The sequence below is a fragment of the Xiphophorus maculatus genome, chromosome 19 (assembly GCF_002775205.1).
Source record: "Xiphophorus maculatus strain JP 163 A chromosome 19, X_maculatus-5.0-male, whole genome shotgun sequence".
In the NCBI taxonomy this organism is placed as follows: Eukaryota; Metazoa; Chordata; class Actinopteri; order Cyprinodontiformes; family Poeciliidae; genus Xiphophorus; species Xiphophorus maculatus.
The window spans coordinates 20865925-20880849 of record NC_036461.1 but is presented as its reverse complement, the minus strand read 5'-3'; the positions used below and the strand labels follow the sequence as shown (position 1 = coordinate 20880849).

The window sequence follows — 14925 nt, the reverse complement described above, 5'->3', positions numbered from 1 at the left end:
TTCACTTCACTTAGGGAATTGAAAACATCAGCACAGTCCTTCAGCTGTCACAAGGTACAGACATTGTAACAATGGAGGAGATGTTTCCCTGAAAGAAGAAGAAAGCATGATTTTTTTCCTGTGAGTAACAACAAAAATAACACCTAACAACATAGAAGTTATGATGAGTCAAGAACAACTTTTTACCATTAAGAATATGCAACCCATCTGGATATTTAGAAGCAAATTTGGACTAAAATGTACTCTCTGTTATACATCTTCTTTCTTTGAATGTAACCCCTCAGTAAGATAGAATGCCATACAATGCATTGGTGTTTGTTTTTGCAACATGAAACCCCCTCCTCAAAAATACTTTACTGAGACATTTTCTCAAATATTTACACAAAATACTTACATGATACTGTCGGTGTAAAGATAAAAAATTTCTGTTTCGTATTTTGTTATTTTTCCTTAATATAAAAAACGTATGCTTAAATATATTAAACTAAAATGGTGAATAAAAATAAAAGTTCATATTTGCCCGCAAACATTCGACAAATAAATATATTCAACATAAAGAGCTAGCTCTAGACTAGACTCTAGAGCTTTAAATAATACCAAGCGCTATACATCAACATCACCGACAGATGGCAGTAAAAGAACTAGCAAACATCCGTATTTTAATTACTTCCGCTTGTCATAGGACACAAACATGGCTGCCATGTTGCGTCTCTAACGCTTGCCTCTCAATGTTACATTTTGTTGCTAGTTAAACACTGCAATACTTTAAAGTATCAGGAACAGTTACTAACTAGGTCTTTACAGCTACCGCCATGTTCCAGGTCATCGGGGGACGGAGCGTCCAGGCTGCCCGGCTCCTCGCGCCCAGGAGCGCCGTGCTCGTGGAGGCTGTCCGGGGCCGAAAGTCTCGGACCGACCCGGTGGCCAAGTCCAAAGAAGGACGGATTAAAGTGCCTTCACCCGTCGACCCGGTGGAGATGGTGGTGCTCAAGGAGAGATACTCGGAGTACGAGCTCATCATGAGGGCGCTTCGGTACGTTTACCTGGAGGTCAGGGGTGACATTTCGGTCAGAAACACTGTTGAATTATTTCAAGTTAAATACTGTTAAACTAACCCGAAAATGAATGCGGGACGACCAGATTTACCAGTTATTTTGTGCTTATATTTTGCATATTGCATTCAAAACACGCATCACTCATTATTAAAATTTGGGGAAAAAAATCTTTTTACATATTTTTACACACATTTTTAAACTAATGTTTAATTAGGTGCATTTCGGTGGCTCAATTGGTGTGGCGCGCAGAAGTTGTTGCCCTCGGTGCGGTTGTTCCGGGTTCGATTCCCGGTCTCTGCCCCTGTGCTGTATGTCTTTCCCTTCTCTCTCCTATTTCCTGTCAATTTACTGATTAGTAAAGGCCAATAGTATTTAAAAAAAAAAGGATCAGTTTCTCTTTCACGTTCATTAGGAGCGCACCAACGAGGTTTTTTTTTTGTCAATACAATTTTGAGATCTGGCCAAACGATTTCAGCTTCAACGGATTCAGATTTTTTAATAACTATTGCACGAGCAACAGAAAAAATGTCCTGCATGTTATTTGACCGAGTCAGTAGTTTTAAACCGAATAAGAAATGAAGGAATTACAAGATTGTCACTATTTATATCTGTCAGATTAAAAAAAAAAACTAACTAAAACAAGTACATGATGCTGGCTTGACACTTAAAATGGTGTTCATTTGTCAGGATGGAGTTCAGGGAGGGGGTGCTGCGCAAAAAGTACGAGGAGGAAATGGGCTCCCAGGCTGAACAGAGGGCGAGGCAGGAAGAGGAGGAGCATCGCGCCCTGATGGACTGGAATAATCAGGAAAACCTGCGGATACTGAAAGCCAGGTAGGGAAGACCGAAAAGAAACGATTCAAGATTAGGATGGTGTCTGTTTCAGTTTAACAACTCTGTTCAATCCTCTCACATTAGAGTATTAAGGATCCAACAGGAAGAGGAGGAAGCTGAGAGGAAGAAAATGGAAGCCGCCATTCGGCGGGAACAGGAGCAGCAGGAGTTCATCAGGCAAAAAGAGGAAGAGATTTTGAAGCTGCAGGTAAAAACATCTCTCACACACACGAGCCTCAGTTATAGTCAGTAAAATAAACAATAAGCCAGGAGAAAAAAAATAAAACAAAGCAAATATTAAACTCCAGTTAATCTCAGTGCTATTTGTTTTGAATGCTAACAGGACGAGGCTAAGAACTTCGTCACCTTGGAGAACCTGGATCAGCGAATCGAGGAGGCGCTGGACAATCCAAAGAATTACAACTTTGCCATCGACAAAGAGGGGAAAGTGGTGAAAAGGACGGCGATGCAGTGAAACGGCCGAGTTCACGTCTGTGTGCGTTTCTTTTTTTTTTTCCTCCATCAAGACTCAGATCAGACTTCTGTCATCCATTTAATGTTTTCTGAAAACCACTTCATGCCTGCACCTGGAAGTGTATATTATTGTAAAAAAAATTTCTTTTTCAACATAAAAGTATAAAAACATGATGTGTAACATACGCATCAGACTTTATTAATTTCTAAATGTTAACCATGTTCTGTCAGAATATGTCAGAAAGATATTTGTAAAATAATTCTGACATATTCTAATAACTGTGTTAGGAAACACAACTGCACAAAATGCAACGTTTTCTCTTTTTGTTCTGGTTTTGTCAGTTTCTTTGGTCCTATTTTATAATTTGGAGAATATTAGTGAACATCTTCAAGACAAAGAAACAACAGACATAGAGGAGCTTACAAACTGAACACTTTCTGAATAATCATGAAAAACAACTTAAGTTCTGGTATTAAAAAACGTTTTCTTGAAGTTTAGCTTGGCAACGGAACCCAAACACTTCCTGCAGTTCTGCTGTTTGGATGCTACGACCTCAAACCAACACGGACCAGCTCATGTTCGACAACTCGTCTGCTAATCTTCCATCAGGCGAGGTTAGCATGTTTATGGGATGAGGGTGATCTGAGGTAAACTTCCAGAAACCTGCCTCAGCCTCTGAGCAAATCAATAACAGCTTTAATCCCAGGTAGTCGATGAGAACGGGACTAGAAACACTTTCATTTTGTATTTATACATTAGACGAATCTAAACTGGATTAGAATTACTTCTTCTCAGGTGGATAATAATACTGCTGCTTCATACTGCCATTAGTAAGCTGGTGTGAAGCTGTGCACACGGTTAATGTGATTGGTAAGAGAGGTTAATGGGATTGCCCCTCTGTGGTTAATGGAGACTAGGATAATCAGTGGATTGGGATGAACCCATAAACACCAGAGGAACTCACACAGTCAGAACATCACTCATGTTTAACCACATTCTGAGATCTGAAGATGGGGTAAAAACAGAAAACTGATTATATATATATATATATATATAAAAAATGCAGAATTATCATTCAATTGAGCTTTATTTGATGCAAGTGTGGTTGCACACATATATAACCACACTTGTTATATGTAACAAGTGTGGTTATATCAGCAATACAAACACACATCTTCGTTAGTTTTTTCTGCTAATGCAGAGGAACGTCTGTGACTACGAGGCTGAGCTAAACCAGCCTGGAACGACACACGGCTTTGAACTGGAGAGAAAACTTGCTGATAAACGCATACTGGAAATAAATACATTCACAAAATATCGCAGCAGTTCTAACATACAAGAAGCTCAAATTTGCATAACCAAAATTAGGATGGGAGACAGAAAACCCTGGATGTTTTTGTAAAGGTTTGCGTTTAAATCACATTTACTGATCAAATTGTAGCAAAATGCTCACTGGAGTAAAACAACAGGTCATTGTTGTACAGTACATACAGTTTGGTGGCATTAGTACATTGATAAAACTGCATCTTGGTAAATTTGTTCCCTTCCTGGGGTTACAGTGCCTTGAAAAAGTAGTTCTACCATTTCATTTTTCTTGTTGAAACCACAAACTCAACCAGATCTCTGGGGCTTTGGGTCATGTTTCAGTTGCTTAAAACAAATTAAATATGAGCGTATTGGGTTCCATGTTTGGACTCTGCATACTAAAGGCAAATAAATCTTGTTATACGTTTAATACCAAAACATTAAAGCTTCATTCAGGCCTTGCAACTAAAACATTCAATAGAGGATTGTACATCGTGTCAAACATCGACTGTAAAACTCTAAAATCTGAATTTGTAAAAAATAAAAATAAAAAAAAGAAGGAAGTACAGACTCACATTAAACTAGAGGACATAATCATAACCACTTGAATATTCAAGTATAAAAACAACTATGAAGGAATATTATAGGGATTCATGTAAGCACCTGAAAACAAATAGAAATACAGAGGCGGATTTTTATTCATCCATCCCACAGTGGAGGCGGCGTCTATAGTTAGGAGATCCTGTTGTTTATCTGTCCGGGGTATTTCTCAAATCTTTTCTCTGCCTCCTCACTGAATGCGTCGCCTGGAAGACATTAGAAAAGGTGGCAGCTATAGTGAGTTTCAACAAGTTTTACATAACGTTTGAGCAGTTTGGCTGTTCCTGAGTGGTTACCGATGTGACAGTTGTGGAGCCAAATCCTGTGTCCGTCGTATTTACAGTTGCATTTCATGCCGTTGTTTGTGAAGTCGCTCTCGGCCACTTCGTAATTCGGATTGATCACGACCTGAACGGGCGAGAAAAAGCAGAGATAGACGACGAAGACTGGCTACGCTGAAGTAATCAATCAAAAGTTGCAACTTTTAAAATTCATCTCAACGTCATTGAGAGATCTTTGTAGAAAGATCCTGAACTATGACAGCCATGTCATGTTGAATGAGATAACGGCTTAGACTTCAAGTACCGTCTATAGTACTTGACGGCAACAATTGCATTTTTCTGGCAGAATACCCAATCTTTAAAAAAGATCCTTACTGATATCAATTTTTGGATTTTCAGACATTTGCAGAGATAGTCAAGATCACTGGATAAGATCGGTTTCACATGAAAGTATCGGTTGATTGTCAGTCACCCAAAATTAAGGAGCCAATATGTCGACTGGTTGATTTCTAGGTGCATAGTGACACATTGAGTGCCCTTCACACCGTACTGACACCACATTCAATATCACGCAGAATCTGGATGGTCTCAAACTATGAGGTTCCTCAAGGCTCAATACTCGGTTCACTACTCTCCCCCAATTCAAATATCCTTCTAGCAGAAGGATCATCAACTCATCAGCTGCTGCCTGGTAACAGCAGCTGATGAGTTGATGGTTTGTGGCCACTGTGCAACTCTGTCGCTTAGTCATCAGAGAATTTGAAGGAAGAAAGATCTGTGATACAACATGGTCACGCCGGCACCTGGCAGGCTGCGTGCTCCACATAAAACCCCACACACTCACCTGCATAATGTAGTTTCCAGGTTTGACGTCCGTGATGTCAAGCCACTGGCAGTCAATGTCATGGCGGTACAAGTCCCAGCAACCGACCGTGATGCCCTGATCGCCAAAGTTGGCGCACTCGTATCGTTTGGAAATACCTGATCGATACGGATAAAGAGTGGGAGTTACCGTGGGAGCCTAAAGACATCAACTGAACGCTCACGGCTCACCCAAACTATCCACACCGTTGGCAGACTTAGGTTTAATCAGCATGTTTCTTCAGATTGGAGGTAATATAATATTTTTCAAAGAGGTGATTGAAAATCTTTGGATGGAAGACAGCGGCTCAGTGGGTAGGTAGAGTTATTGTCTTCTAATCAGAAGGTTGTGGGTTTGATTTCAGTTTCCTCTTGTCACATGTTGGTACCAATCAATTTCTAAAGTGCTTTGGGTTGTCAAAAGGACAGGAAAAGCTCCATTTACCATTGACGGACCTGAACCAACTATAAATACTTAGAGCTCAGCAGTGAACACAATGAAGTAACTGGTCAACATGAAAAGTTTTGATTGCTATTATTATCCACTTATTACTGAGAAGGACATGAATAATGGTCCACATGAATGGAGTACAAATAAATAAGTATCTGTATAATTTACAGTCATAAGCAAAGTTCTTCTCTGGGTGACGATCACATAAAATAAAATGTTTTCTTTTTTTTCCAGATTGTAACCTCGTCTAGTCAAAGCATGAGACTGACCTTCTTGACACTCTGTGTCCTCCAAGCAGAAACTGGCTTTGTGGCCCTCTGCCACTTTGCTGCCATTAGCGTTCAGCAGGTCATAGTGGGTGAAGACGTCCATGCTGTGATAGTGGCTGGGTGAAGTCAGAGCGACATGAATTAGACTCAAACCAGAAAATCATCTACTTCAAGGTCAACATAATGTTGAAAGTTGTGGTATTTTGTTGCTACGTTGCTCTATTGTTTTCTGTAACTTACAGCAGTTAATGAACTAGTTGAAGCTGTCGAAAATATTCACTTTTTTACATTTTTATGTCATGTTACAGCCACAAACCTCAAGGTAGACAAGAGATGAAAGGTTTTCAAATCACTTCACAAAGAAACAGAAAAATCTGTCACATTATTGAGCCCACCTGTGGAAACTTTGATTAGGCCATTCTAACACACAAGCGTAGATCCAGTTCATCCCACTATAACTGGCTGTTTGTTTTGTTTCTTTCCTTCCTTCAAAGGATATTTTAACCGACCACAAAAAAGTAATAATAACAATATGTTTGCTCTGTCACACATATCTTTCATCGTTTCCTGCTCGTTGTGTCTTGAGTTTAAATCCATATCCGACTTTATGTTGTACGTTACCCGTGACAGGCGTGCCACACCCACGAGTGGCGCCCGGCTTTGGGCTTGAAGTCGGCCCGGCCGACGTTGTGGATCTGGGAGGAGAAGCGGAGCAGCCGCCGGTGTCCATACGGCCAGTTGGCTTTGGCCGCAGACTTGGACAGGCAGTCCTCCTCGGCGGCGCAGTAGAGCATGTGCAGAGGACGGTCCTCGATGTAGACCGTCTGCTCCACCAGGGAGGCGTTCAGGACGAGGTCGGAGGTGGCTGGACGCGCAGGGGGGGGGGAACAGAGACTGGGCTGAGGGACCGTCTCATTTCAACATTTCATTCTAAAGCATCAACATTTTATACTAAAGCATTAATATGTGGAACAATGTGTGTGTGAATTGTTGTGGAAGACACTTCCTGTTGCTTCCAGAGACCCAAAAGTTAACTTCTTCAGCATGAAGCTGTGCAAGTATAAATACTCCATGTTGGAAATTAAGCACTGTTAAAAAATACCTCCGCTAATACATTACCTTAGAATATGTTTTTATAGTAGCACAATTTGAAAAGGTTAAATATTAGTACGCGAGTTTTTTTTTTTTTAAGTAAGCTAACTACAGTTAGCTTCTGCAGTTAGCTAACTAGCTCAGTAGCTCCTGCAGTTAGCTTTGCATCTCACATTTCTGTAACAGATTAGTGTTAGAGTAGCAAATCTATGTATAAGCACATCTAAAATACATGGAATATTGTGAAAAATAATATTTTTTGACTCCAGAAGCTGAATTCATATATTACCAGAGTCATAGTGACACATCCCAATCAGCAAATTAGACATTTCTAAATGATCTAATGTAACATTCAAATTTTCTGAGACACTGAATTTTGGGTTTTATCTGTTCTCCGTGGTCAACAAGATAAAAAGGCTGTAAATATTTCTCTCTACGTGTCATAAATCTATTTATTTTTCACATTGTGAAAGGTGATAATTATTAAACTTTTTCATAATATTAAAGTTTTCTTTTAGATGTACTTGGTAATAAACACAATGTGGGAACAACAGATATTTCAGAAGTTTGTTCCATTCTGCTATTCTATAAAAATCTTAAACTAATACAACCTGGTGTGAAAAACTCAGTAAGTCATTTTTTACTTGCTAATCTAAAACCAAACAACGTGACATGAAGCAACCAAACAGTTGAAATGAACATGTGGGTGAGGCGGTATTTAGAAAAATACTGAGTAACTGATCAAAACATTAATCAGTTAATATTTAAAAATTACATCATCAGATGGACCAAAATCTAAAGTTATATGGAAGTTTTGGTATTTCAAGGACCAAAATAAAAATAATTCATTGAATAATTACAAAATAACAAAATCAGGCAAAAGAAACATTTCTTTAAATTGAAACTTATGAAACTTTGACAAAAACTCATTTTTTTATGGTGTATTAATGGCTAAAATAAGTTTGTTCTTCATTTAATGAAGTTACCAACAGAGTGTATCCAGAAATAATTCTCAACTAAGAGCAGCGATACTTCATCATAAAGTTAATCAAGTAAAAGTAAAAAGTACAGCGTCAGTAAAATACTCCTGAAAGTGATTAAAAGTTACTCCAGCGAATGTAACTAGTTACTGCCCCCTTCTGGTTGTTTCCGGGGCTTTAACTCACTCTCTGAGCAGATGACTCCTGCTGAAAACTTTGCGGCCGCCTTCTGGCAGTTGACGGTTTTGTGATGCTGGCACTGGCTCAGAGCCATCTCACTTCCTGTGCACTTCACGCCGCTCATCACCATCTCTGTGACGTTGCTGCTGTCCCAGTACCAGGTTTCCTTACCGGCGGTTAAAAAAAAAAAGATAACACAGAAACGAACGAACAAAAGAAAGAGAGAGAAACAGTGCATGATGATCAGGACAGATTCACACGCGGCGCCTCAGAGTTCAGGTTTTATGTGGCAGCTCTGTAAACCAGATGTGCAGGACTTGGCTGCTGACTGGAGACAAAAAGTTCAAGACAACTACAATTTAAAAATAATACTAAAGATGCTAATAAATACCCAATAAACCAGATATTGATTCAATATTTACTTAAATACAAAAGGCACATCGCTTCATTAAAAAAAAAAACCCAAAAAACATTTATGTACAACACAACCACATACATTGAGGTATTACACTGGGATTTCAGTTGACATTATGTCTATTATTATGTTGAATTTATGTTTATATCTTCTATTCTTCTGTCTGTTCTATTTTGTTCTAAATAAAGTGATTGGGGAAAACAAAATGAGAAAGTGAGGAGGGAAAACCGAACTTCACCCTACGGTAAATAGGAGCGTGAGCATGAACGGCTAGCTACGTGGAGACAGCCGCTAGCCAAAACTTCAACACAGAAGTCAAACTTTATCCAACTGGAAGTTTACAAAGCAGTCCGGTGAATTATAGCACCTTAAATAGCACTTTAAAATTTATTTGGAAAAATTCATTTAGGGGAAGCTCAGTGCGCTAAACATCTTCACAGTTAGCAAAAACGCTAAAGCGCTAAGCTAAAAATGAGCTCTGCTGTTGGCACATTAGATGGCCCCCCCTCTCCACCCCCCCGCTGTCACTCGCTATTCTTTGCATGAACTGAAAATAAAGTGGCGCAAAGACATGGCTGCACAATGACCTGCTTCATTCTGTTGGTTTGTCATAAGACATTGTTTTTTTATTATATTGACATTTGAATTGTAAAAGTTTGGAAGTGGTCAGGATATTGTTTTTTAGGTGATGTATCATATACTTCTGTGCTTTGGATTCATTTTGGGAATAAAAGTCAAATGATTTTAACGTAAGAACCAGAAGATTCAAGTAATTATTTCACAATGCCCAGAATCATGTTTTTTTTATTGTTACTGTGACTGACTCTACATCTCAATTAAACAACTAAAACATTCATTTTTAGCTTACTAGCTTCTGTTTTTGTGACTCTCATAACCTCTACTGTGATGATTCTTCATATAAGATGACTTCCAAATATTTGAGTTGTTTACTCCGATCCTCATCAACTTGTTGGTGCAAATCTTTACCTTTCAATCAATTTGGCATGATCAGATGTGGAAAAATAATGAGCTATCGTTGCTAAGTGTTTTAGCTCGCCTGCTTATCTCATCTAGTGGGGGATGAAACGGCTTCAAACATTTGTTTTCTAGCTGTGCCACACATTTTCAGCTCCTACTCACGGTGACGGCGTGCATGGCGTAGCCGAGCCCTAGCTGCCTGCAGGCCACCATGGCCTCCTTCGTCGTCCAGCCTGTGCTGCACACTGTGCCCCACTTGGACCCAACCTGAACCTCCACCCGGCCTTCGTAGCTGCTTCGGCCGCCCGCTATCCGGATCTGTGGGAGCGTCCTGCTGGGAGTCAGACGGGGGACAAGCTTCCTGTCCTGTCTGCGACCCGTCTAAACTAAAGACTACCCGGTGTTTATATGGAGTCGATGGAAAATGTGCTGGTTAGTCTGCCGAGGCCGAGGGGATCGCCGTGGTTTCCACATGAGGTCACGGTGGTGAGCAGCTCTGACTTTGATTAGAAGCTCTGCATGGGGCCATTTTTAGCTCTTCCACATGGAACAGGCCTGTGGCAACAATGTAAATATTCCATGTCCAGAAAGATATATATTGCATATGCATAATTATAATAATACTGTATAGAACCATAAACATATTTGCTAAAACTGGGACCATGTTGTGACAGTTGGTTGTGAAAAAATAAATAAATAAATCAATCAATCTCCTCCACATCCTCTCTGAGCTACCATTGCGGTTTAAAGAAATGCCCCCAAAACAACCAATCACAGCCAGGAGGAGGGCCTTAGCGCTGTCAATCAACTCATGTATGCCCTGCTAAATATCCTAATGGCGGAGAAACAATTTACCATCACAGAAAAAACATTTATCTGCCGTCATAGGTGGCTATGCTAACTAGCCTTAGTATTAGCATAGCAGCGAGCTATGTGATTTACAGCGCTAAGGCCCACCTCCTTTCTCTGATTGCTTGTTTGTAGTTAGCACTAGGAAAGTTAGAGGAACTCAATTTTTTTTGTCAGGCCATATTTTCGCGACATGGTGACAATTTCAACAACTATGTAAAAAAATATTTCTTAGAAAAGTTACATACTGCAGCTTTAATAATGAAAATAATAATAAAAAAAAAACTACATTTATTTATCATTCGAATTAAGCAAAGCCTCTTGATGTAATTAAATGACTCCCAGTGTCGTATATTTGACCACGCAGTAAATTCACAGACATCAGTAGCGGCTGACCAACAACATTAGATTCCCAGACACATTGTTACGTGACGGTTAACACACTCCGGTCGCTGCTGCCAAACAGGCTGCAGTCAGACCTTAGAGTCAGGCCGAAATGATGCGGTTTTCTTTTTCTTCAAACAGAAGCAGAACGTTTACACACCCTCAACGTGGCCGTGGATGTCAGATACATTTTTAGCTCCTTACAGATAGATTTGAACAGTTCTTTTTGCCTGGTGGAAGGATTCTGGTAGAAACTACCTAAATACATTTAAATAACAAGAAGAGAGTTCACGTGTTTCAAATGATTGTGCCTAGTGTCAAAATTATACGTACAGGTCCAATTATATTAGATTAAATATTGAATCCTCAGTAAAATGTTGACTAACCACACTGTTTTTATTTGTTTGTTTGTTGGTTTTCTCATTTAAGTTTTTAAGAGTTTGGATTAGCGTTCAACACGTAAAATGTTAAACTATAGTTAATTTTGAGGATCAGAGGAAGTCTGTAATCTAATTCTGGAGCTAATTCTTCTTGTTGAAATGTATCCAAGTTGTTTGTTGCATAATTTGTTCTACACTGAAAAAGAAGAGAAGTCCAAATGCATCATCCATTTATGGCCATAGTGAGAATATGTTAGTTTTGCACTGGTTCTACAGAAAGAACGCACCATAACATTAAAAAAACAAACAAACTGCCCATCTGACAGTACATTAAATTTGCATATGCAATATAAACCAAAAGAAAGCGAACATTTGCTTTGCAGCAGCAAATTGTCTTTGTTAATAACCTACTTGCAGGCCCTGGTTAGCGTAGCCCAAACCCAGCTGCCTGCAGGCTACCATGGCCTCCCTGGTGGTCCAGGTCTCACCACAGATCAGACCCCAGCTCTCCGTCCCGTTAGCGTCAGAGCTCAGCACCTCCACGCGGCCCTCAAAGCGGCTCCGTCCGCCTGTGATCCGGATCTGTGTGAGACCAGGGGGTTAGGCTACATGCTACATGCTACATAGCAGAGCGTAGACACAGACGGAGCAGATTCCTCACAAATCCTCCTGAAACAAAAGGAAGCTCTGGGTTTGGTCAGAAATATTTCTGTATGTTTTGTGTAAAAGCTCAAAGTTACTAGTGAAGATTTTATTTTTGTTCCTTTCATTGACGAAAGGGGAAATTTTACGCAAACCATTTGTGGCATCTACTGGAGATCAGGTCAATAAAAAACAAAACATGAAGCTGTGCAAATTGAAAATTAAGTACTGTTAAAAAATGCTTTGCTAATACATTACCTTAAAATATGTTTTTCGAGGAGCATATTTTGAAAAGAGTTTAAATATTAGCAAGTTACAGATGCAAGTTTTTTTGAAAGTTAGCTAACCACAGTTAGCTTCTGCAGTTAGCTAACTAGCTCCGGCAGTTAGCTATGTAGTTTCTGCAGTTATCTAGCTAGTTAACTATCTCTTGTAGTTAGCTAACTAGTTAACTAGCTCAGTAGCTCCTGCAGTTAACTTTGCATCTCACATTTCTGTAACAGATTAGTGTTAGAGTAGCAAATCTATGTATAAGCACATCTAAAAAACATGGAATATTGTGAAAAATAATATTTTTTGACTCCAGAAGCTGAATTCATATATTACCAGAGTCATAGTGACACATCCCAATCAGCAAATTAGACATTTCTAAATGATCTAATGTAACATTCAAATTTTCTGAGACACTGAATTTTGGGTTTTATCTGTTCTCCGTGGTCAACAAGATAAAAAGGCTGTAAATATTTCTCTCTACGTGTCATAAATCTATTTATTTTTCACATTGTGAAAGGTGATAATTATTAAACTTTTTCATAATATTAAAGTTTTCTTTTAGATGTACTTGGTAATAAACACAAATGAATGCACTAAAAGGAATGGGAACAACAGATATTTCAGAAGTTTGTTCCATTCTGCTATTCTATAAAAATCTTAAACTAATACAACCTGGTGTGAAAAACTCAGTAAGTCATTTTTTACTTGCTAATCTAAAACCAAACAACGTGACATGAAGCAACCAAACAGTTGAAATGAACATGTGGGTGAGGCGGTTCGGTCTGACCGAGTTCTCCTGGCCCATGTACGGGATGTTGCAGCGAACAGCGGCGTCCTCCATGTGCTGGCAATCCTCCGCCGTGATGTTTTTAAACGGGCAGCTCCAGATCGACTTCTCGTTCCCGACACACTTCACCTCGTTCATGTAGATCGGACCCATTCCTGGGAAAAGATATAATCTGAGGTCAGACCAGTTCAAGGAGCAATGGGAAATTATACTTTGTTTTTAGAGAAAAAACATCCAAAACATCACAATGACTGACGTCAATGCATCTGTTTTTATTTTGGGCGTTTGACCAGCATAATGTATAATAATTGTGAAGCGTGGAAGACAGGATGCGTAGCTTCAAAATAAAAGTCTGAAAAGTTTTGCGTTGGTTAGCATTTTTGCTAATACACTTTTGCTTAAACATCTCTAAGCATAAATGCAGTGCAACTAATGACCAACATGTCACCTAATAATTACCCTTATATTTTTGATTAATTCACGTTCAGTAAAGACAATATAGAGAAAAATTATTTTAGAGACATGAAGGATTTAAGTTAGGCAACAGACTCTAAACCAGCTGAGAAAGAATGCCTTATATTAAAGCAGAATAATGTGAGGATGGCACAGTCAAAGTAAAGCCCAAAATTTAACTGTGGATCTATGGTGAGACGTCAAAATTCATGTTCACACAATCTGTATTAGATTAAGCTATTTTATAAAGATTAAAAAAAAGCTTCATTCTTTTTATGTCGTTTCAAAAATGGTAATCAAAAAACAACTTTTTGGTATAAAAAAAAACAGAAACAAAATACCTGCAGCTGTTATTGCAAGTTAAAGTGGATCTGCAAAGCCTGGACTCACTGACTTTTCAAGAAAATTTAGAAAATGATGTATTATATTATTGCATATTGCAATAAAATAAAATGTTTCAGGCCTTATAATTGTTCCGCAGGGCATTGTCCGCGTCAACTTCTCGAACACGCCATAAATGGAGGGATTCATTGGACGTGCCAAGAAGGAATTCTGGACTTTTAGCATGTTTGCATCACTAGCGTCCATGAATGGCCGTCCTTCAGCAGCTCGTGCTTCTGACTTCCATTAGAAAGTCTCAGACACGTCCAGCCAGCGTTTGGTCAGACGTTAGTCCGACCACAGCACTTCCTCTAACAGATCCAACTTTCTCTGAGAAGAGAGTTACTTCCTGGTGTTTCCGAGAACTGCTGCTGAAAAGACGGCCTGTTTTCTTCCATGGTAGAGTTTCTGGCCTGTTTGCCCAAAACACCTTATTGAGGAAAGTCCTAGATTATAATTACGCACGTTTCCACATGTAGACCTCGATGTTTTCCTGTGAAGCATCACTAGACTTTTTTTTTGCGAATGTTTCCACTGAGAAATTATGTAAGTTAATTCTTAAAGGGCCGGTGCCGTGTGTTTTTCAGGTACTTAATTATAACACAATCAAATAATGTTACCTTCAGTTGTAAGAAAAAAATCCTGCATATATCTTACACTACTTAAAAGAAATTTGACTTAGCAATTTAACGCCTTGAAATTGGGCCTCTGTCTCTTTAAGAAGCTTCTGCTCTTTCCGTCACTCTGCCTTCAGGAAGTCATCGCAACGCGGCTCCTCCATCAAGCCGTTTCCATTGTTTTATCTTAATCATAATATCCATAAAAAGTATTCTCCAAAAAAAATTCTGCGGAGGGACAGAAAAATCCAAACGATTTTATGTTCCATTCTCATTTCCTCTGAAATCGTAGCAGCTGCTGTGATACTTGCACTTTGAATCTCGACATCAAGATTATTGAATCAGAGTTTGTAATTAGAGAGAAAAAATTTGATTTGCATATG

At 39.1% G+C, this 14925-nt stretch overlaps 2 protein-coding genes across 3 annotated transcripts in view; one reads left to right on the top strand and one right to left on the bottom strand.

Annotated features, from left to right (window-relative positions):
* The first annotated feature begins 684 nt into the window (after positions 1-684).
* Positions 685-2689, top strand: mrps26 (mitochondrial ribosomal protein S26). Its single transcript, XM_005806845.3, has 4 exons — positions 685-1033; positions 1743-1889; positions 1974-2097; positions 2233-2689. Exons 1-4 carry the CDS (start codon positions 813-815, stop codon positions 2362-2364), a joined length of 624 nt encoding a protein of 207 aa, XP_005806902.1. The 5' UTR covers positions 685-812; the 3' UTR covers positions 2365-2689.
* A 743-nt stretch (positions 2690-3432) lies between these two features.
* The window catches only part of loxl3 (lysyl oxidase like 3), a 28348-nt gene continuing 16855 nt past the window's right edge, over positions 3433-14925 (bottom strand). Inside the window, exons 9-16 of one of the 2 annotated variants that reach the window (XM_023352327.1) lie at positions 13092-13246; positions 11801-11971; positions 8390-8549; positions 6753-6996; positions 6132-6247; positions 5395-5531; positions 4566-4677; positions 3433-4475 (exon numbers count right to left, since the gene is read on the bottom strand). In XM_023352327.1, coding sequence (XP_023208095.1) covers positions 4402-4475; positions 4566-4677; positions 5395-5531; positions 6132-6247; positions 6753-6996; positions 8390-8549; positions 11801-11971; positions 13092-13246 — 1169 coding nt within the window. In that variant the 3' untranslated portion in view covers positions 3433-4401. The remainder of the gene's footprint in view (positions 4476-4565; positions 4678-5394; positions 5532-6131; positions 6248-6752; positions 6997-8389; positions 8550-11800; positions 11972-13091; positions 13247-14925) is intronic. The other variant, XM_023352328.1, reaches the window with a different exon arrangement.